General features: G+C 43.6%; 1 protein-coding gene across 1 annotated transcript in view; it reads left to right on the forward strand.

Annotated features, from left to right (window-relative positions):
• Positions 1 to 19,495: 19,495 nt before the first annotated feature.
• Positions 19,496 to 22,876, forward strand: part of LOC148148865 (sodium- and chloride-dependent neutral and basic amino acid transporter B(0+)-like) — a 67,407-nt gene continuing 64,026 nt past the window's right edge. Inside the window, exons 1-2 of the mRNA XM_087991798.1 lie at positions 19,496 to 19,628; positions 21,095 to 21,248. Coding sequence (XP_087847924.1) covers positions 19,569 to 19,628; positions 21,095 to 21,248 — 214 coding nt within the window. The 5' untranslated portion in view covers positions 19,496 to 19,568. The remainder of the gene's footprint in view (positions 19,629 to 21,094; positions 21,249 to 22,876) is intronic.

The raw sequence follows: 22,876 nt of genomic DNA on the forward strand, positions 1-22,876 counted from the left end.
TACTAGGAGTCAGGTAGATGGGTTACCTCTAGGAAAGATAGGTGTGGTGGGCAGCAAGTGCAGGAATCTCTGATTGCTATCCCCATCTCAAACAAGTTTGCAGTTTTGGGAAATGTAGAGGGTGGTGGACTCTCAGGGGAACGTAAGCACTGGCAGCCAGGTTTCTGGTACTGAGACTGGCTCTACTATAATGAGGGGTACATTAGGTTCCAAGTGATCGATTGTGATAGGGAACTCTCTAGTTAGAGGCACAGACAAATGTTTCTGTGATCGGCAGCGAGACATCAGAATGGTGTGTTGCCTCCCTGGTGCCAGGATCAAGAATATCTTGGAGATAGTGCAGAATGTTCTCAAAGGGGAGGGGGACCAGCAGCAGGTCATTGTACACATTGGTACCAAAACATAAGAAGGCAAAGGGACGAGGTTTTGAAAAGGCAATATAGGAAATTAGGCAGGAGGTTAAAAAAAGGTCCTTGAGGGTAGTAATATCTGGATTATTCCAGGTGCTACATGCTGGTGAGGGTAGGAATAGGAGGATAGGGCAGATGAGTGCATGGCTGAGGAGCTGGTGCAGAGGACAGGAATTCATATTTTTGGATCATTGGAATCTCTTCTGAGGTAGAAGTGACCTGTATAAGAAGGAGGAGTTGCACCTGAATTGGAAGGGGACCAATCTCCTTGCAAGGAGATTTGCTAGTGATGCTCAGAAGGCATTAAAGTATTAGGGGTGGGGGATACGCAAAGAGATAATGAGAAAAGAGATAAGTCTGAGACTGGTACAATTGAGTCATAGAATCCCTACAGTATGGAAACAGGCCTTTCAGCCCAGCAAGTCCACACCGGCCCTCCGAAGAGTAACTCACTCAGATCCATTCCCCTATCCTATATTTACCCCTGACTAATGCACCTAACCTACACATCCATGAACACTACGGGCAATTTAGCATGGCCAATTCACCCTAACCAGCACACGTTTGGATTGTGGGAGGAAACCAAAGCACCCGGAGGAAACCCACGCAGACATGGGGAGAACGTGCAAATTCCATACAGACAGTCGCCCAATGCTGGAATCGAACCTGTTTCCCTGGCGCTGAGGATTAAGTCAAGATAGACAAGATCAAAGCAGAAAATGAGGTAAGACCAATAACTTAAACTGCATTTATTTCAATGTAAGAGGCCTGACAGGTCTGGCAGATAAATTTATGGTATAGTTGGGAACATGGGACTGGGATATCATAGCAATTACAGAAATGTGGCTCTGAGAAGAGCAGGACTGGCAGCTTAAAGTTCCAAAATATAGATTCTATAGGAAGGAGAGAAGGGGGGGAGTGGGGGGTGAGGGCAAGAATGGGGGGGTGAGGGCAAGAAAGGTGGGTAAGTGGCGTTTTTGATAAGGGATATCATTATGGCTGTATGTAGGGAGGATATTCCTAGGATTATGTCCAGCAAAGTTATTTCATGGAACTGAGAAATAAGAAAGCGATGATCTCCTTTTTGGGACTCTACTATAAGCTCTATGCCACTCTCTCCCCACCCCCACCCTCCTCTAGCTTATCTCTCCACGCTTCAGGCTCTCTGCCTTTATTCCTGATGAAGGGCTTTTGCCCGAAACGTCGATTTTGCCTGTCCTCGGATGCTGTCTGAATTGCTGTGCTCTTCCAGCACCACTGATCCAGAATCTGGTTTCCAGCATCTGCAGTCATTGTTTTTACCTATAAGCTCTCAATAGTCAATGGGAAATGGAGAAGCAAATTTGTAAGGAGGTGTCAGTTATCTGTAAGAATGATAGGGTTGCAGTGGTAGGGGATGTTAACTTTCCAAACATAGACTGGGACTGTCAGAGTGTTAAGGATTTGTATCAAGTGGAATTTGTTATGTGCGTACAAGAAAGATTCTCTTTACAGCCTGTGGATGTACCTTCTTCTGAGAAATAAGGCAAGGCAAGTGACTGAGGTGTTAGTGGGGGAGCACTTTGAGGCCCGTGACTAGAATTCAAGTTTTAAAATAGTTATGGAAAAGAATAGATCTGATCTAAAAGTTAAAGTTCTAAATTGGAGTAAGGCCAAGTTTTACATTATTAAGCAAACACTTTCAAAAGGTGATTGGGAGAGGCTATTTGTCGGTAAAGGGATGGTTGGAAAATGGGAGACCTTCAAAATTGGGATAATGGGAGTACAGAGGCAACGTGTTCCTGTTCGCGTGAAGGTTAGAGCTGGTAGATGTAGGCAATGCTTGATGATTAGAGAAATTGAGGTTTTGGTCAAGAAAAAGGAGGTTAATGGCAGGTGTAGTCAGCTGGGATTGAGTGAATCTGTCGACAGTATGAGTATAGTCAAGAGGGCAATCAGGAGGCCAAAAAGGGGACATAAGATAACTTTGGCAAATAGAGTTAAGGAAAATTCTAAGAGATTCAATAGATGTGGTAAGAGCAAAAGAGTTGCTAGGGTGAGAATAGGTCCCCTTAAAGGTTAGCAAGGCCATCTATCTGTGGAACCACAGGAGGTGGATGAGATACTAAACGAGTATATCACATCAGTATTTACTGTGGAGAAAAACATGGAAACCAGAGAATTTAAAGAATAGTGATAGCTTGAACAGGTCCATGTTTCAGAGGTCGCAGCACTGGACGACTTAAAATGTATCAAGATGGATTAATCTCCAGGACCTGATCAGATTTTTCCTAGAAATTTGTGGGAAGCTAGGAAAGTGATTGTTGGGACACTTGCTGAGATAATTGTATCAGTGATAGCCATGGGTGAGGTGCCGGAAAGCTGGAGGATGGCTAATATACTACCATTGTTTAAGAAAGGTGGTGAGGAAAAACTTGTGTCTAGGAGGAGGCTGGATGACTTCTTCAGGTGGGGGATTCAGGCCTGGATGCTAATTGCTTGGGGCCTAAGCATGTGTAGTGAATGACTGTGTATTCTGGAGTCTGCAGCCTGGAACTGATCAGAACCTGGGCCGTTTCCTCCTTACTACTTTGAGACTGTGGCCTATTTGCTGCTCGTGACTATTGCCTCTGAGCATTGGGGAACTATTGTTTTTATCCTGTGGGCAGAGTGGCAGATCAGGACATGGCTGTCTGAGTTGGCCTGACCGGCAGGCAAGGCCAAACGGGACTCCCTCAGTTTCTTTTATGTACTATTTGTGTGAAGGGAGGTGTTGTTCCTGGTTTGGGGGGGTGGAGTGGGTGGTGATAGCGACTGTGAGGTCCTCTAAAACAACATCCGGGGTGGGGCCCAGTCATTCCTACACGGGGGTGGTTGCATCCTCTGTGTCCCTCCACTGCTGGGTCCTTTTTGCCCTATACTTATTTAAGAAAACAGCTTGAGGTGAAATGCTACATACACCCTCACATGACCATTGAGGGATGTGCAGCTGCCTTGGCAGGGGTAGTTGGCACTCCACTAGTTGTGGGTAAACTGCAGATGTACTGTAAGGTGGAACTAGAGTCAGAGTCATTGAATCCCACAGCACCGAGACAGGCCCTTTGCCACAAAATGGTCCATGCCAACCAAAATGTCCACCCACACTAACCCCATTTCCCTGCACTTGGCCCAAATAACCTTTTAATCCTTTCCTATCCATGTATTTGTCCAAATGTCCTTTAAATGTTGTTAATCTACCTGCCTTAATCAATTCCATTGGCAGCTCATCCCATATGCGTATCACCCTCTGTGTAAAAGAAAGTTGCCCCTTAGATTCCCTTTTATTCTTCCCCTCTTAACCTTAAACTGATGCCCTTTAGTCCTCGATTCCACAACCCTGGGAAAAAGACTGAGTGCATTCACCCTCTCCATGCCTCTCATGATGTTATATACTTCTCTAAAACTCCCCCCATAGAAGCTGCCTCAGACAGCTTTATGCTGACCTGGCCCCCCCACATGCCGGAAGTTCTGTACATGCACCCATCCAGAAGGCCTTTAAATGCTACAATTGTATCAGCCTCCACCACTTCCTCTGGTAGCTCATTCCATGCATACACCACCCTCTGTGTGAAAACGTTGTCTCTTAGGTCCCTTTCTGAAGACTGAGCAGGTGGTGTACTACCCCCTGGAGAAAGGGCTTACTATCGGTGGGACGTTCTCGTCTGTCAGCCCTGTGGAGGTAGTTGCTGAGATGGCCTTTCGTTCCATCAGACCTCCTTCTTCACCACATTCGCCAGCTCGGGGTGGGGAGGGGGAGGGGAGGTTTGGTGTGGTGCCATTACCGGTCAGCCTGAAGGAGGCCTGTCTGAGACACGTTTACTCCTTCCTGTGACAGGTTTTCATCTGCCTGGCCTGGGAGGTGGTCACCGCTGAGCACGAGGCTGATGCTTCCTGGCTGTTCTGGTTGGTGGAGGGTGTGCGGTGTCATGCCTGCAAGGAGGTGGGTCACCTCCGGAGAAACTGCCCTGCCTTAAAGGTTGGCACCCATTGTCCTCTACCCTTGCAGCTTCCCCTCAGCCACCGCAGGAATTTTGGACACATAGTTATTACCTCAGTTAGGGACACCAGTAGGGTGGGAGAAGAGCAAACTTATCCCCTGTGTATTCTTCTAAAGGGAAAGCCCGGAGGAAGACGAAACCTGTGGGGACAGCCTTCCAGGAGGATTCCCAGGATGACTCTGCTACCATTGGTTCCCAACTATTAGAGAGAAAAATAATTAAAACTAGTAAATTTCCAATCCAGCTCACAGAACTCTTTTTTTTGGTTAGAGGAGGAGGATGAGTGGGTGACACTACCTAAGTCATGTTTCTGGTAAAGCAACCACCCAAATATATTACCTTACTTGCCCAGCCATCCGGCATCTGCTCCTGCTCAGCATGCGCTCTGCCTATTCACCAGGTAAGTTTTTAAATGCTAGATTTACCTTCCCAGCAGCCCTCTGGTCCTCACTCCTGCTGTAAAAATGGAGGCCCCTGATGCTCAAGATAAGTTCTAAATGTACTTAAGCTTTTAACTTGTACCCTTCTAATCTTTTCTTCTCCATATATTTGTCCAAATGTCCTTTAAATGTTGTTAATGGACCCACCTCAATCACTTCTGAACAGTTCCAGCATCCAGATTCCAAAATACAGTCATTCACTGCAAGTGATCAGGCCCCAAGCAATTAATGTCCAGGCCTAAATCCCCCGATGGTAGTATTAGTCCATACTCCAGAAACAAGCCTCCTTGGCATGAGCTGATCAGAAATACAAGTCATCACGCTTCTCAGGGCAGCAGCAGCAGCAAGTCCCAAGTTTGAGTCCTTCTAGACAGGCAGGCCAGCTTCAGCACCTGGCTCTAAGCCCCAGTCCTCGGCAGCTTCTCCCCTGCACAGCAGGTATGATTACAGCGGTCTTCAACTCACCAAGGAGAAATGCAGGCCACTTGGCTTCCAAAGGCAGCAGTAACAGTAATGGGAAATCCCAGGTTCGAGTGCCTCCAGGCAGCCAGAGGCTTTAGGGGTTGACCATCTCTAGCTGATCTCATTTTCCACTTCAGCCTCCAAATTCCAATTACAGCAGAGTGCAGAATCCCAATACACTGCCCTCTACAGGGAAAACAACCCTCCACCACCATTCTCTGTCTCCTACCGTGAAGCCAATTTTGTATCCAATTGGCAATCTCATTTTGAATCTCATGTGATCTAACTTTATCAATTAGTTAACTATGCAAAATCTTGTCAAAGCTTTACTAAAGTCCAAATATACAACCATCACCCCTCTGCCCTCATCAATCTTCTTGGTTACTTCCTCAACAAACTCAATTCAGTTTGTGAGGCACAAGTTCCTTTGCATAAAACCATGCTGACTATCCCTAATCATTCCTTGCCTGCCCAAGTGCATATAAAACCTAAATTTCAGAATCACCTCCAACAACTTACTACCACTGAAGTCAAACTCGCAGGTCTACAGTTGCTAGGCTTCTCCTTATATCCCTTCATAATCATAGGCACAGCATTAGCCACTCTCTAGTCATCTGGCACCTCACCCATAGTAATAGATGACTCAAATATTTAGGCAAGAGACCTTGCAATTTCCTCTCTAACTTCCCATAATATCCTGGAGTACACTAGATCAGGTTCTGGAGATTTATCCACCTTTTTTCTAAGACTTTCAGCATTTCCTCTTCAGTAATGTGAACTACATTTTAAAATCTTCGAGGAGAAAGTGAGGACTACAGATGCTGGAGATCAGAGCTGAAAATGTGTTGCTGGAAAAGCGCAGCAGGTCAGGCAGCATCCAAGGAACAGGAGAATCGACGTTTCGGGCATAAGCCCTTCTTCAGGAATGAAGAAAGTGTCCAGCAGGCTAAGATAAAAGGTAGGGAGGAGGGACTTGGGGGAGGGGCATTGGAAATGCGATAGGTGGAGGGAGATCAAGGTGAGGGTGATAGGCCAGAGTGGGGTGGGGGCGGAGAGGTCAGGAAGAAGATTGCAGGTTAGGAAGGCGGTGCTGAGTTCGAGGGATTTGACTGAGACAAGCTGGGGGGAGGGGAAATGAGGAAACTGGAGAAATCTGAGTTCATCCCTTGTGGTTGGAGGGTTCCCAGGTGGAAGATGAGGCCCTCTTCCTCCAACCGTCGTGTTGCCATGGTCTGGCGATGGAGGAGTCCAAGGACCTGCATGTCCTTGGTGGAGTGGGAGGGGGAGTTGAAGTGTTGAGCCACGGGGTGGTTGCGTTGGTTGGTCCGGGTGTCCCAGAGGTGTTCTCTGAAACGTTCCGCAAGTAGGCGGCCTGTCTCCCCAATATAGAGGAGGCCACATCGGGTGCAGGGGATGCAATAGATGATGTGTGTGGAGGTGCAGGTGAATTTGTGGTGGATATGGAAGTGTCCCTTGGGGCCTTGGAGGGAAATAAGGGGGGAGGGGGAGGTGTGGGCGTCACCACCAGGGATATATTCCCCTCCCCTCCCCTATCAGCGTTCTGAAAAGACCACTCCCTCCCTGACTCCCTCATCAGGTCCACACCCCCCACCAACCCAACCTCCACTCCCGGCACCTTCCCCTGCAACCGCAAGAAATGCAAAACTTGCGCCTACACCTCCCCCCTTACTTCCCTCCAAGGCCCCAAGGGACACTTCCATATCCACCACAAATTCACCTGCACCTCCACACACATTATCTATTGCATCCGCTGCACCCGATGTGGCCTCCTCTATATTGGGGAGACAGGCCGCCTACTTGCGGAACGTTTCAGAGAACACCTCTGGGACACCCGGACCAACCAACCCAACCACCCCGTGGCTCAACACTTCAACTCCCCCTCCCACTCCACCAAGGACATGCAGGTCCTTGGACTCCTCCATCGCCAGACCATGGCAACACGACGGTTGGAGGAAGAGGGCCTCATCTTCCGCCTGGGAACCCTCCAACCACAAGGGATGAACTCAGATTTCTCCAGTTTCCTCATTTCCCCTCCCCCCACCTTGTCTCAGTCAAATCCCTCGAACTCAGCACCGCCTTCCTAACCTGCAATCTTCTTCCTGACCTCTCCGCCCCCACCCCACTCCGGCCTATCACCCTCACCTTGACCTCCTTCCACCTATCGCATTTCCAACGCTCCTCCCCCAAGTCACTCCTCCCTACCTTTTATCTTAGCCTGCTGGACACACTTTCCTCATTCCTGAAGAAGGGCTTATGCCCGAAACGTTGATTCTCCTGCTCCTTGGATGCTGCCTGACCTGCTGCGCTTTTCCAGCAACACATTTTCAGCTACTTTTAAAAATGTCAATGTTTATTTCCCTGACTTCTCTAGCCTCCTTTTCTTTCTCCACAGACACAATATATTCATTTAATATCTCTCCCATCTCTTGAGATTCAACACAAAGACGACCTCTATGATCTTTAAGGGGCCCAACTCTCTCTCTGGCTGCTCACTTGCTCTTAATGTCTTTGTGGAATCTCTTTGGATTATCTTTAATTTATCTGCCAAAGCTGTTGCCTTCCGATCTACCTCTTCAGAATGCCCCTACATTTTTATACTGTTCAAGAGATTCATTTGAACTCAGTTGTCATGATTTAATGTGATTTTTTTTTATTCTTGATTAGAGTTACAATATCTTTATTCTTCCATTGTTCCCTAATCCTGCCAACCTTACTTTTCACTGTAACATGAACATGATGACTATGAACTTGTTATCACACTTTTGTTATCCTCCCAGTTATCAGACATCCCTTTACCTGTGAACAATTTACTCAAATCAAGTTTTGAAAGTTCTTATCTCATACCATTAAAATCTGCCTTACTCAAATTTAAAACTTTAACTTATACAGAAGGCTTATCCTTTTACATCACTATTTTAATATTAACAGAATTATGATCACTAGACTCAAAGCATTCCCCTACTATCATTTCAATCACTTGCCCTACCTTTTTACCCAAGAGAAGGTCAAATTTTGCTCCTTCTCTGTTCAGTACATTGACATAATGATAAAGAAAATTTTCTTTATCATTTACCAAATTCTTCACCATCCAAACCTTTAATGATATAGTAGTCCTAGTCAATTGCAACCTTATGATTCTTGCATGTAACTGAGATATTTCTACATATTTGTTCCTAAATTTTCCTCTGACTACTGGGGGTTTAATCCCATCAAGGTGAGATTTCTAATCTTTTTATTTATAACTTCAACCCATATATTTTCATTGCACAATTTTTTAGAAATACCTTCTCTAGTTACAACAATAATATTTTCCTTCATCAAATATGCCACACCCTTTCTTTTTGGCTACTCTTTCTATCCTTCCTATAACACCTGAAACCCAGAACATTGAGTTGCCCGTCCTGTATGTCTCTCAACCTTATAGAGGTTTATAAAATCATGAGGGACACAGATAAGGTGAATAGCTAAAGTCATTTCCTTAGGTTAAGGGAGTCAAAACTAGAGGGCGTCACTTTAACGTGAGAGGGGCAAGATTTAAAAGGGAGTTGAAGGGCAACGTTTTCTGTCACAGCTATGATGCCCTAATTCCATGTTTCCAAACATGCTGTGAGTTGATCAGCCTTTTCTGTAAAACCCCTTGCTTCGAAATAAATGCAGTTTAATTCCTACGAGTTACTTTGTTCTCTGACTTGCTCTTGCCTGTCTTTTCTAATTAACTCATTCTTTAGAAATTCAGAACCTCATTCTCATCTAAATTTATATTTACTTAGAATCTTTCCACCCCCCTCTCTCTAATAGTTTATAGTCTCCCTTAATACCGTAGCAAATTTCCCTACTAAAACATTGGTTTCTTTCGAGTTCAGGAAAACCAAAACTTTTTGAAAAAGTCTTTTCTGCCTCAGAAGGAGTCCCAATGATCCAAAATTTTTATGGCTGCGCAAGACATTGGTGAGGCCACATTTGGAGTATGGCATACAATTCTGGTCACTCTGCTATAGGAAGGATGCTATTAAAATGGAAAAGGTGCAAAAAAGATTTACAAGGATGCTGCTGAGAACAAAATTATAAGGAGAGGCCAGATAGGCTGAGACTTTCTTCACTGGAGCATTGGAGGCTGACGGATAATCTTATAGAGGTTTATAAAATTCATAGGGACATAGATAAAATGAATAGCTACAGTCATTTCCCTAGAGTAGGGAAGTCCAAAACTAGAGCGCGTCACTTTAATGTGAGAGGGGCAAGATTTAAAAGGGAGTTGAAGGGCAACATTTTCACACAGAGGGTGGTGCATATATGGATTTAGCTGCCAGAGGAAATGGTAGAGGTGAGCACAATTACAGCATTTCATAAATAATTGAACAGGTGCATGGACAGGAAAGCACTGGAGAGATATGGGCTAAATGCAAGCAAATGGGACTAGTTCAATTTAGGAAGCCTGGTCGGTGTGCATGAGTTGGCCTGAAGGCACTGTTTCTGTGCTGTATGATTTTATGACTATAAATGGAGCAACAGTCTCAGTGTAACTAGAGCGGAGGGTCTCAGTGTAAACATAATAAAATTAAATGCTGGAATATAGTTTCAGAATGTAACCTGAAATACTCACCAGTGAATCACTTTTAGATTTGTGGCGTGAGAAGATTCTGTTTCTTTGTTAACCTGCACATGCAGAATTTGACATTATTTGAGCTCCTGGCTGATGCCGAGACTTGACTTGCTATTTGCTACAAAAGGCTGCTATCATCACACCTAGTGATGCAAAGTAACTGCACATTGTTACAGAATGTTCTGAAACTGATGTAAATAACCTGCATAAGAAATATTTCACATGGAAATTGACTTATTCACAGGAAACTATAGGCCATCAGTCTAACCTCAGGGGAGAAAGTGTTAGAAGCAGTTCTGAAGAACACAATTAATCTGAATTTGGTGAGGCATGGGTTAATCAAAACTAATCAGCATGGTTTTGTTAAAGGGAGGTCATGTTGACCAAATTGATTCAATTTTTCAAGGAAGTGACCAGGTGTACAGATGGGGGCAATGTTTTTGATTTTAGTAAGACCTTTGATGGGGAGACTGATAGCAACGGTCAGAGTACATGCAATTCATGGAAATTTGGCAAAGTGTATCCACAGTAGGTTGAGTGGCAGGAAATTGAGGTTGATAATGAAGGCATGTTTTATTAACTGGTGGTCTGTGTCAAGTACAGTCCCAAAGAAGTCATTTTTGGGGTTCTTGCTGTTTATGGCATACATAAATGATTTAGACGAATCAAGGACATAAGTTAGCAGGTTGCATAAAAATTGGTAGCTGGGTCAATATTGAAGAGTATAGCCTTAAGAGACAAGAGGATATGGGCAGGCTGGTCAGATTGGCTGACCAGTGGCAAATGACATTTAATCCAGGTAAATATGAGATGATGCACTTGGGCAGGACAATCAAAGCAAGAGAATACATGATGAATGGTAGGACCCTGGGAAGCATTGTGTGTGTGTGTATACACTCTGGTTTCATACCAGAGTAGACAAATACACTCCAAGGACTGGTGGAAAAAAACTGATTAAGGACGCATATGGCATAAGTGCCTTTATTAGTCAATCCAGAGAATTTAAGAGGAGGATGATTATGCTGGAACTGTATAAAACATTGGTTGTCCCTGTTTATATATCCTCTTGTACCTTCAAGCTGTACTTCTCAATATTGACCTCCCCATCAATTTTTGTACAACCTGCAATATTGTGTGCAGTTCTAGAATCCAAGTTCCCGAAGGAATATGATCGCATTGGAGAGGGTGGAGAGAAGATTTATCAGGATGTTGCCTGGGCTAGAGAGTTTCAATTATGAAGAGAGATTGGATAGACTGGGGTTGTTTTCCATAGTGCAGGGGAGATTTAGAGCAGACATGTTGGAGATATATAAAATTTTGAGAGACATAGACAGAGTAGACTGGAAGAAACATTTCCCCTTGATGGAGAGATCAATGACAATGGGACATGGATGTAAAGTTAGAGGCAAGAGGTTTAGAGAAGATGTGAAGAGAAACTTTTTCACTAGTTAGCAAGGATTAGCGTGGAATCTGGGTGAGCTAGCCAATTGGATACAAAATTGACTTGAAGGCAGGAATTAAAGGTTAACGGTGGAGGGTTGTTTTTAGGCTGGAGACCTGTGACCAGTGGTATGTCACAAGGATCAGTGTTGGGTCCATTTCTTTTCTCATTTATACAAGCAACTTCAATGTGAATATTGGAGGTATGGTTAGTAAGCTTGCAGATGACACCAAAATAGGTGGTATAGTGGACAGAGAAGGTGGCTTTCCCGGAAAATAACAGGACCTTGATCACAGGGGCCAAGAAGCTGAGGAGTAGTAGATGAAGTTTAATTTAGATAAATGTAAGGTGAGGACATTTTGGTAAGGCAAATCAGGACAGGACTTATCCAGTTTTTGAAGGGCCCTGGGGAGTATTGCCAAACAAAAAGACCTCGGGGTACACTCACATAGTTACTTGGTTAGTTCACTGAGTAGAGGAGTTGGGATGTCAGAACATTGGTTTGGCCACTTTTCGAATTCTAGTTTCCCTGCTATAAGATGTTATTAAACTTGAAAGTGGTCAGAAAAGCCTTTTCCTCATAGATGTTTCACTGGAATCAATTGAATTTCTGGCAGCATAGAACCTGGTGTCTCTCCATCAGCAGGGAACCACACCGCCCTCATAGATTGAGGTTAGTTCCCACAGCGTTAGGAGCCTGTGGCAGCAGCGGCAAGGTCATTCTCCCACTGTTTGGAGCCGGCAGCAGTGGTAGCAAAGCTTCTCCAGTGATTAGGGACTGCACACCAGTGACAGCAGACACTTCAAGGTGGTGGTGCTGGCAAGGCAACATCTCCAGCCAAAGCAGGATTTGTGGCGCAGTGGTAGACTGGCCCGGCAGTGGAGCTGGGGAATCTTCGTTGCAGGGTGAGTGTGGGTTCAGCAGCATCAGCAAAGTGGGCCCAGCAGTGAAGAGATGACGCCTAAAGTGGGATGACTCCTACGTTGGTGGGTCTGGTGCAGGAAGTGGCGAGGCAATGGAGATCTCTCTTGAAGTATGTAGGTTAGCTCGCTAAGCTGGAAAGTTTGTTTTCAGATGTTTTGTCACCATAATTAGGTAACATCATCAGTGAGAGTCTCCAGTGGCTCTCACTGCTGATGTTACCTCGTATGGTGACAAAACATCTGAAAATAAACCTTCCAGCTCAGGGAGCTAACTTACATACTTATCAACAACCTGAGCTACAATTCTTCTCAAAAATCATCTCCCTTGAAGCTTGATGCTGGCATTGACTGGGTTGGAAAGACTGATGTTGTGAACTTCTTACTACTTTATTTTTGTAATTGATTCCTATGACCTGTAATGCTGGACCATTTATTTCTTTACTTTTCTAATTTTTCTTTTGCTTCCTAAGAATTTGATCTTAAGTATTGTACCTTTTTGTACCTATGATGGCACTGTAATGCCAAGACTGTCAACGTTTCACTGTACTCATTGGAGTACACGTGACAATAAAGCTAATTCTAATCCTAATTCAAAAATATTTACAAGAATGTTGCCAGGATTGGAAGAGGCTGAGTAGGCTGGGGCTTTATTTCCCTGGAGCTTATAGAGGTTTATAAAATCATGAGGGGCATGGATAGGGTGTAGGGTCAAGGTCTTTTTCCCAGGGGAGGGTAGCCAAACACTGGAGAGCATCTGTTTAAGGTGAGAGGGGAAAGATTTAAAAGGAACCTAAAGGGCAGGCTTTTCACAAAGTGGATGGTGTATGTATGGAACGAGCTGCTAGAAGAGCTGATGGAGGTTGGCACAATTACAGTATTTAAAAGGCACCTGGATGGATACATGATTTGGAAGGATTTTGAGGGTTAAGGGCTAAATGCTGGCAAATGGAGTGAGATCTGTTTAGGATATTTGGTTAGCATGGAAGAATTGGATTGAAGTGTCTGTTTCCATGCTGTAAATCTCTCTATGACTCTGAAATATGGAGGATGGTGAGAATCTGGAACTCACTGCCGAGAAGGGTGGTAAAGGCCGAAAGCGCTATTACATTGAAGAAGTATTTAGATGTGGACTGGGAAGTCAAGGGCACACAAGGCTATGGACCAAGTGCTGGAAACTGGGATTAGAATAATTAGGTAATAGTTTTTGAGTGGCACTGACTCAATGGGCCATAGGGTGCCCAGAAGAAGGGCTTATGCCCGAAACGTCGATTCTCCTGTTCCTTGGATGCTGCCTGACCTGCTGCACTTTTCCAGCAACACATTTTCAGCATAGGGTGCTATGACACAATGTTGTGTGGTAAAGAATAGAATTCTTCCTTTTGCTTGAGTACTGCAAAGGAATGCTGTTGGAATCAATCAGATTGTACTTTATGACATGTTTTGACATATTAAAATCCATGTTGTATGCTAACACTTTGATTCATTTGATTTTATTTATTTTTTGCATAATGAGCTTCTGTTTGCTAAAACTGAACCTGCAGCATTGAGTGTTTATGATATAGGTTTGCTCACTGAGCTGTAGGTTTGATATCCAGACGTTTCATTACCTGGCTAGGTAACATCATCAGTGGCGACCTCCAAGCTCAGCGAGCAAACCTACACCCTAAACCTCAACCTGAGCTACAAACCTTCACAAACCTTGCAAAAATTGTGTGTTTATGTTTCAGTGAAAGGCTACCTTGTGTGAACCTAAAAGAAATGATCGAACAATTCAGATTTCCGTTCGGGGTCTGACTCGTGCAGTACTTACATCAGCTGGAATCTTAACCAATTTAATTCATTCCACCTGATGTCAAGAAACAGCAAAAGCATTGGATATTGAAGAGGTTATGGGCCATCACCAGAGTACATGAGCTCCCTAACCAAGCAAAACCAGTGTTTACCCAGTAATGTATAAAATTGCTTGATCTTTATTGGTCAGTACATTGAGTATTGGAGTTGGGAAGTTATGTTGCAGCTGTGGAAGGCATTGGTAAGACCACCTTTAGAATATTGTGTTCAATTCTGGTCTCCCTGCAAAAGGAAGGATGTTGTGAAACTTGAAAGGGTTCAGAAAAGATTTGAAAGGATGTTGCCAGGGCAGGAGGATTTGAGTTCTAGGGCAGAGGCTGAATAGGCTGGAGCTGTTTTCCCACAATCGTCAGAGGCTGAGGGGTGTCCTTTTGGAGATTTATAAAATCATGAGGAGTATGGATGAATAGCTCTTTTCCCTGGGGTGGGGGAGTCCAGAACTAGATGGCATAGGTTTAACATGAGGGGGAAAGATTTAAGAGGGACCTAAGGGGCAACCTTTTCACACTGAAGGGCTTTTGCACGAAACATCGATTTTCCTGCCCCTTGGATGCTGCCTGACTGGCTGTGCTTTTCCAGAGCGGATTGTATTGCCAGCAGGGGTAGAAGAGTTGGATACATTAGGGATATTTGAGATGGCAGGTCATGTGTATTGCACTTTGAGTGAACACCTGTTCAGGTGGTTGAACATGCACCTTCAGAGGTACAAACATTGGAAAACCAGTCAGGATTATTTGTATTTAGCTTGATGTCAGCACAAAAATGGCAAAAGCAGATCTTTTTAATACAAGTCAAATAAAAGCAAAATGTTTTCAATAATTCAAATTATTTTGAACATTTCATTTTTATTTGATGGGAGTTTAAAAATAAAGTTCCCATTGACTTTTTGAATTGGGTTTCTGGGAAGGGTCTTCAAGGCTGATTTTTTTCTACAAAGAAAATATTCAGTGCTTTTATCCAGCTGCCCAGCTATATTTTTGAATAAATTGAATGGTTATACCAGTATTTTCAACTTAATTTATAATTCTGCTTTATATTCTGCTTTTGGATACATTATCTCAAATTGAAGTTAACATCTGAACCATAGCAGTCACATTGTCATATTGACATGGCAGAACAACCTATAAACTTAAAAGAAACATCCAAGACAACATCATAAATCAATTAATATACTGAATAATCTGTGCTCAGAAAAGAACTTGGTTTTATAGCTTGGTGTTCCCTACTTCATGAATTTCAGACAAACATGATGTTCCAGAGGAACAGAGAAACAGGAGTAGGCCATTCAGCCCCTCAAAGCTGTTCCACCATTCGATTGGATCATTGCTGATCTGTAATCTAACTCCATATATTGCCATTGGTCTATGCCCCTTAATACTTTTGCTGAACAAAAGGTTATCTATTCCAGATTTAAAATTAACAATAAATCTTGCATCACCTGTCTTTTGTGGAACAAGTTCTAAAACTCGAGCACTGTTTTTGTGTGAAAGTGTCACCTAACATCCCTCCTGAATGGTTTGGACCCAGTTTTTAGACCATTCCCGACAGATTCAATCAATAAGCACATCGACCTGGAACCAATATAGCGACCACTGCAACGGACAGCTGGAACTGACAACCGGAAGCGGCAGATTCAAACCACTACAAATGCCGGAGGAAAGATCACTTCACAGGAAAGAAGCGCTTCACAGGAGGCCCCCAAGCACTGAGGATGTCACCGAGACAGGGGACGAAACGTCTGCAACACAAATTCCCAGCTCGGCGAACAGAACCACATCAACGAGCACCCGAGCTACAAATCTTCTCACAAACTTTGAAGACTATTCCCTCTATGGGTAGAATCCCCAAAATGTGGAAATCGTTTATCTGCTTCATCTTTTTCTGTTAATTTCTTAAACTTTAATTAGAGCAACCCTTAACCTTCTATATTTTAGAGAAAACAGCTTAATATGTAAAAGTCGGTCTTCATAACACTTGAATTCCAGATATCATTCTTGTAAACATACATGATATACTCTCCAATGCTAATATATTCTTCCAAAGGTGTAGTGCCCAGATCTGCTCCCAGTACGCCAATCTTCTGTTGCCTTTGCTGAATCTATTTCTTCCAGTCTTGACTCAATGTCTTCCCTCCTTATTCAGTCTGTTCCTAACCACATTTGTGCATCTTCTGACTCTTTATGGCGGTTCCACTATTTCCAGTTTTCTGGCTCCAGGTATCTCTTCTTAACCGTGGATATCCAATCCCTCTACACATCCATTCCCCATCAGGATAGCCTGAATGCTTTCATCTTCTTCCTTGAGAAGAGGGCAACACAGTCTCCATCCTCCACAACCCTCCTTCACCTCGCTGAGCTCATTCTCATTTTAAACAGCTTTTCCTTTAACTCATCTGACTTTCTGCTTGTCCTCACTTTCTTCCTCACTAGACTCTGCATTCCAAGGATTATCCTCCACCATTTTGACAACCTCCAGCAGGATGCCACCACTAAATACATCTTCCCCTCCCCTCCAGTGTCAGCATTCCTCAGGATATGTTCCCTCCATGACATTCCAGTCCACTCTTCCGTCATATCCTCAATCCCCACACGCCCTCCTTACAATGCAATTGCAGTGGTTGAACACTGTCACTTCTTGTCCAGTCACTGTCTTAGTCCCCAAACACACCTTCATGGTGATGGAGCATTTCACTTGTAATTCTTTCAATCTCGTGTACACATGCTCACATGGAACATGGAACTGTTGTCATTTTGTCTCATTCCTTTCATGTAATTGGGTTCAGTAAAACCTGTGGACATACATTGACTTGAATGTGGACCTAAATCTCACTGCAGCTAAACTGACACAATCTTTCACATTAACACACTGATGTTGGACAGAATTGTGTTGAGGGAACCATCACAATCAAATAGAAACACCATGCTAATGTAACAGTGAATGAGGGAGATATTTCAATCATTTCCTGCACATTCTTCATGCAACATTTTCTCTAATAGAGCTGATAACTAAAATAAACCCAGTTTTTCACTTGCACCTTCTGTGTGTCTGTGACACAATACAAGACCTACAAATAAAACTGAATGGCCATCAGTCTGATATTCTCTGTTGGGTGTGAAGATTTATTGCGTACTGAGCTGGGGGATCATTTGCTGATCCTACCCACAGCATATTATTGCTAGGAATGAATTTTTAACTTGGAGGAGTTAATCTCAATATTCCTGGAACAAAACTAAATATTGAAAGAGCAATTTTACAGTTTCAAAGAAAAGCAGGCAATCCACTTGACTGCTTTTATATTTTTGATGTTGGAAGAGACCGTTACAATTTTAACTGAGTACTAACAGGGATCTCTGTTGTATGAGCTTCTGATAAATAAAGGTTCACTTGGGACCATTCCCTTTAATCCCATCAGTGCTGTCAAACTTGTTAATGCAAAATAAATGCATTTATTCACTGAGTGTTCTGCAACCAATGCAAATACATTCACAAAGTTGCAGCTCCCTCGGTACAGTGTGACCCATGCAGAGATGCACAGGGTACAGGAACTGTACAAACCTCCACAGTCCCGGGTCTGGAGACATATCCCACCCCAAGTGAGGAGGGACAAAGTCTACCCAGTCAATGACATGGTAAAAGGATGAAAATCATATTCCTAAAATTCAGAATTTATCAGAGCCCAGAGTTGAAATGGTGAATAGCAAAGGGAAGAGTACATGACTGGCAGTGACACTTCATTTGTCGAGACACGGATCAAGGAAAAGGCAATTAGCATGGAAAATAATTATTCTGGTCAATAGTAGAGATTGTGCAGCATGGTGGCTCAGTGGTTAGCACTGATGCCTCACAGCGCCAGGCTCTCAGGTTCGATTCCAGCCTTGGGTGACTGTCTGTGTGGGGTTTGCACATTCTCCTTGTGTCTGTGTGGGGTTTTCTCCGGTTTCCTCCCACAGTCCAAAGATGTGCAGGTCAGATGAATTGGACACGCTAAATTGCCCATCGTGTTAGGTGCATCAGTCAGATGGAAATAGGTCTGGGTAGGTTGCTCTTTGGAGGGTCGGTGTGGACTGGTTGGGCAGAGGGGCCTGTTTCCACACTGTAGGGAATCTGATCTAATCTAATCTAGAGGATTTCACATGAGCTCATTCTGTATCTGGGATTATCAATTACTGTCCTCTCTTTAACTCTTAATTCCAGATATGCTGGAGGCCCTATACTGGTGATATTTAGAATACAGGCCTCTGGCACGTCAAGGGGAATTGGGCATCAATGTGTGTTCAGGTTAGTTCAGTCTTGGTTTCTACTTACGTCTTCCATGTGGAATGAGGTGATGTATAGAGTGCAGTAACCACACCAGTCTCTTCACTAAAGAGCCAAGGGTATGGTTTGTACAGGCTGAGATAGGTGATCATTCAAGATATCATCAAATAGGAAGCCCTTGAGGAAATGTAAAAAACCTGTCCCAATCTCATGATGAGAGATGACTGTAATGTTGAACACGTGACGAGAGGGTTTACAAATGAAAAAGACCAAATGGTTTCAAATCAGATGTCCTGGACCTCTAATGTTCAGATGTTTGAAAGGGATGTGACCTGCTCTGTGCTGGTTACACTCCTTCAGGCTATGGAACCCTATCAGTGGCATAGCAACAGTAACAGTTCCCACCAAGCTGCAGTGAGTCAGAGGCCACTGTTCTGGGTCAATGCCAAAATGGCAGCCAGTCAAATTTAAATTTAATTTGAAAACCTGCAATTGAAAAGAAATCCGGTCTCAGCAATAGTAACCAGAAAACCATTATAGATTGCTGCAAAAACACATCTGGATCACTCATATTCTTGAGGGAAGGCAATCTGCTGTCTATCATTGGTCTGGCCTCCATGTGACTCCAGACCCATTGCACTATTGCTGATCCCACTGCCCATTGAAATAACCTGACAAGCTCCTGGGTTCAGGGACCATGAGGGGTGGGTAACAAGTGCTGACCTTGGCAGTGACGTGCACTTCCCACGATAGGAGATAGCATAAAGTGCATTTTTACAGCAATCAACATTACACTGATGTAATGGCAGTTTTCTAATTTGTGTCTCAATTTTACGGAAATGATATACATTGTTCAGCCTCCAAGTTACTGACCTCTGCAGTTAGACTTGATGCTATTTCATTTCAAAATGCAAATGTTCTCCAACCTGTTGATCTGGTAGAACTGCAATGAGACACAAAGTATTTGGATGGTGCAGTCAGACAATAGGAACAGTCTTTACCTGAGGTGGAGCTGAATCATCCTTAATCAGACGTCCAGGGCTGGATACATTGGAAGACGTTTAGACAATACGACTCTCCCTAATCTTTGTATCCAACCCAAACATCCAAGCAAGTGGAAAAATCTCCCATCCTTGGTGACAAATGGACAGGGGACAATTGTTTCTTTGTAGGTCCTCACAGATTGGCCAACAAGAGAATACGGTGAGTATTTTATCAAACCATGATAGTAAACTCCGAACATTCTGAGTGTGATGGTGTTCTGGGGACTTTGATTTATGTGAATTGTAATGGTTCTCTCTGGGTTTCAGAGTGTTTCCAAATTGCCATCTGATTGCTGCAATTTAGAGATGGTCTTGGAACTCATGGGAGCTTTGAGGGCAAACTAATAGCACTGACACAATGCCCTTTGAATCTGACGTCAACTTCAGTATTTAGCACAATTACAGATTAAAGTGGAAACCCTGAATTTGCAGTTGGTCATTTCCCGATTATGCACAAGTTAACCTGTATCCCCCAGCTGTCTATCGGAAGCAAACAGAGAAATTTGTTTCTCTGACAAGAAGGTCCCATTTTCTACACTCAGCACAATGTCAGAAATCCCAGGTAAGAATCAGCATTTATCAAAATAACTGGGCTCGTGATAATCTGAGTAGTAAATGCTGAACAACTGACTTGGTTAGGGACAAACAAACTGTAGGTGCTGGAATCTAAAGGAGACAGAGAGGAGACTGGAAGAATGCAGCAAGCCAGTCAGCATCCGGGGGTGGAGTGTGCAAACCAAGGACTGTCAAAGGGAACAGTCCTTGTGGAAGAAGAGAGGAGGGGTGGTAGGGAAAGATGTTCGAGATGGTGGGGTCCAGTTAGAGTTGGCAGAAGTGTTTAAAGCTGATTTGTTTCCAGCCCCTGTCACTCCCTTCCATTCCTCCCAGCCACCAGCTAGATTCATTCCTCCCATTGACCAACCAGGTTGTACCCTCTACCTGTCCTCACCTCTCCCCACTTCACCACTCTGCCCATGCCTCCCCCTTTATCTGCAGCTCCCCCCACACCCACCCCCAGTCCTGAAGAAGGGTTACACCCAAAATGTTGACTTCTCCACCTCCTGATGCTGCCTGGCTTGCTGTGTCCCCCCAGCCTCCTGCCTGTCTATTAACAACTGACTTGGCTCTGAAATATTCGACATGTGAAATGTTCTTACGGTTCTCTTTGCTTAATTACAGTGATTTTTAAATTCATCTTGTTACATCATTGCATAATGACTCTTTCTGAGGATAGTTCTGCTTATACACATTTGTTATATCCCAACTCTTTAAATTTCTTATCGTGTGCTTTAATTAATTCTGATTTTCATTCCCTGATTGTTTGTCAGTGAGAATTATTTAATTCGATTGGCTGCATGGTCAGCTGGATGTATCACAGCAGCTCAGCAATAGGTTCTCACATAAACTGTTCCACTATCAAAGTGGACATTGAAAAATGCAAGCTGACCAGTGAGGTTGTTAAATCTCTCAATACAGATCTCTTTGAGGTCAGGGCCAATGATGAGATGATTGTTTTGGCACTGGGTGTTAATCCCAAGTCAGTTTTTCCCTAATGGGTGAAACATGTGCTTTTTGCTTGAGTTCTGGTCTAATCTCTGACTCAGCCATTTCCACTCTCTCCCTCAGGTTGCCAACAATGATGCTGTAAATGAAGATGATGAGAATGTGGAGCGGGGTAACTGGTCCTCGAAGACTGATTACTTGCTCTCAGTGATCGGCTCTGCTGTGGGTCTGGGCAACGTCTGGAGGTTCCCGTACCTGGCTTACAAAAATGGAGGAGGTACTATAAACAAATCCACAACACAGCAGAGAGAAAACAAAAGGAAAGGGAAAAATAAACTGTTTATAAATAATATTAAATTAAATTAAATTCAAAATAGTTTATTGAAGTTGGTCAATAATACAGGGTTAAATAATGTTGACATAAAAGACAGTGAATTTATTCTGACATCTTTAAGTTGTTTATAGGGGGCCCAATTTTCCAAACAATGACAATCTCCCACAGATTTCCACTCTGATCCTTCCCTTATTTAAAAATAGAAGGAGTTCTTCATTCCTGAGATGAGATTCTGATCATGACTATTTCAGAAATGTGGAACAGTGTTACTATTCTGACAGTTCTTTCTCAGCCTAGAACTGTAGTGGAGGTGGTTAAGGAGCCGGGGGCTGGTTAGAGAAACCATGGTCCCCTTTCACAGCTCTCAGCTGCTATATCCTGAAACGTAAAGGTTGTTGCAGCCTCTTTGATAGCTGCTGTCCAACAGTAAGTATATAAAGGAAATGTGATATCCTGGTGCTGAGAGGGCAGGGTGCCATCTGGTTGGTATGCCAGGGGGTGAGGTAAGGGGGTACAGACTGTGTAGCAGATAAGGTTATGCCTCAGATTTTACGCAGACACCACTGGTTAAAGACATCCAACTTTACCCTTTAAATATGAGACTGGAATAAAAAGACACAGAAGTTATAGTCCAACGATTCAAAGGGTCTGTGTCTGTGCTGCAAAACTGTACAATTCTATGAGTAAATGAGGATAAATTGCAAATTGAAAATTACTTTCATAGAATAAAAGAATGAATCAAGGAGATACGAGGACAATGCTGATCAAAGTTTCTCCTGCTAAAATAATGCCAGACTGGAGAATTGCCTTTTTACGAAGTTGCTCCGATTGCTCCCCAGTTACATTTTTAGAAAGTCACACTCTCATTTCCTCATTTTGATTGAATGATGGTGATGTTTTTCTTTAAATGCTAACATTCCTTCATTTCCATGAATGTTTCTTCTATTTTTAGTGGATTGATTCGAGAAAGCACAAGAAAAATGGTCAGAATCATTTAAAAGATTTAAAGTTCAACTTGCTGTTTTCCTGGCTTGGAAATGCTGGTGTTGGATGGGGATTTTTTTTAGATTAGATTAGATGAGATTAGATTACAGTGCGGAAACAGGCCCTTCGGCCCAACAAGTCCACACCGACCCGCCGAAGCGAAACCCACCCATACCCCGACATTTACCCCTTACCTAACACTACGGGCAATTTAGTATGGCCAATTCACCTGACCCTGCACATCTTTGGATGGTGGGAGGAAACCGGAGCACCCGGAGGAAACCCAAGCAGACACAGGGAGAACGTGCAAACTCCACACAGTCAGTTGCCTGAGGCGGGAATTGAACCCGGGTCTCTGACGCTGTGAGGCAGCAGTGCTAACCACTGTGCCACCGTGCCGCCCTCAAAGTTAAAAATCACACAGCATCAGGATACAGTCCAACAGGTTTAATTGGAAGCACTAGCTGTCGGACCGACGCTCCTTCATCAGGTGGTTTGGAAAACCACAACTTACAACCACCCTGCATGGACATTGTAAAGGGAGGCTACAACCACACTGCATGGACATTGTAAAGGGAGTCTACAAC

The sequence above is a fragment of the Chiloscyllium plagiosum genome, unplaced genomic scaffold, assembly GCF_037043375.1.
Source record: "Chiloscyllium plagiosum isolate Xiang-an unplaced genomic scaffold, Cpla_swu_hap1 HiC_scaffold_11, whole genome shotgun sequence".
NCBI classification, from domain to species: Eukaryota; Metazoa; Chordata; class Chondrichthyes; order Orectolobiformes; family Hemiscylliidae; genus Chiloscyllium; species Chiloscyllium plagiosum.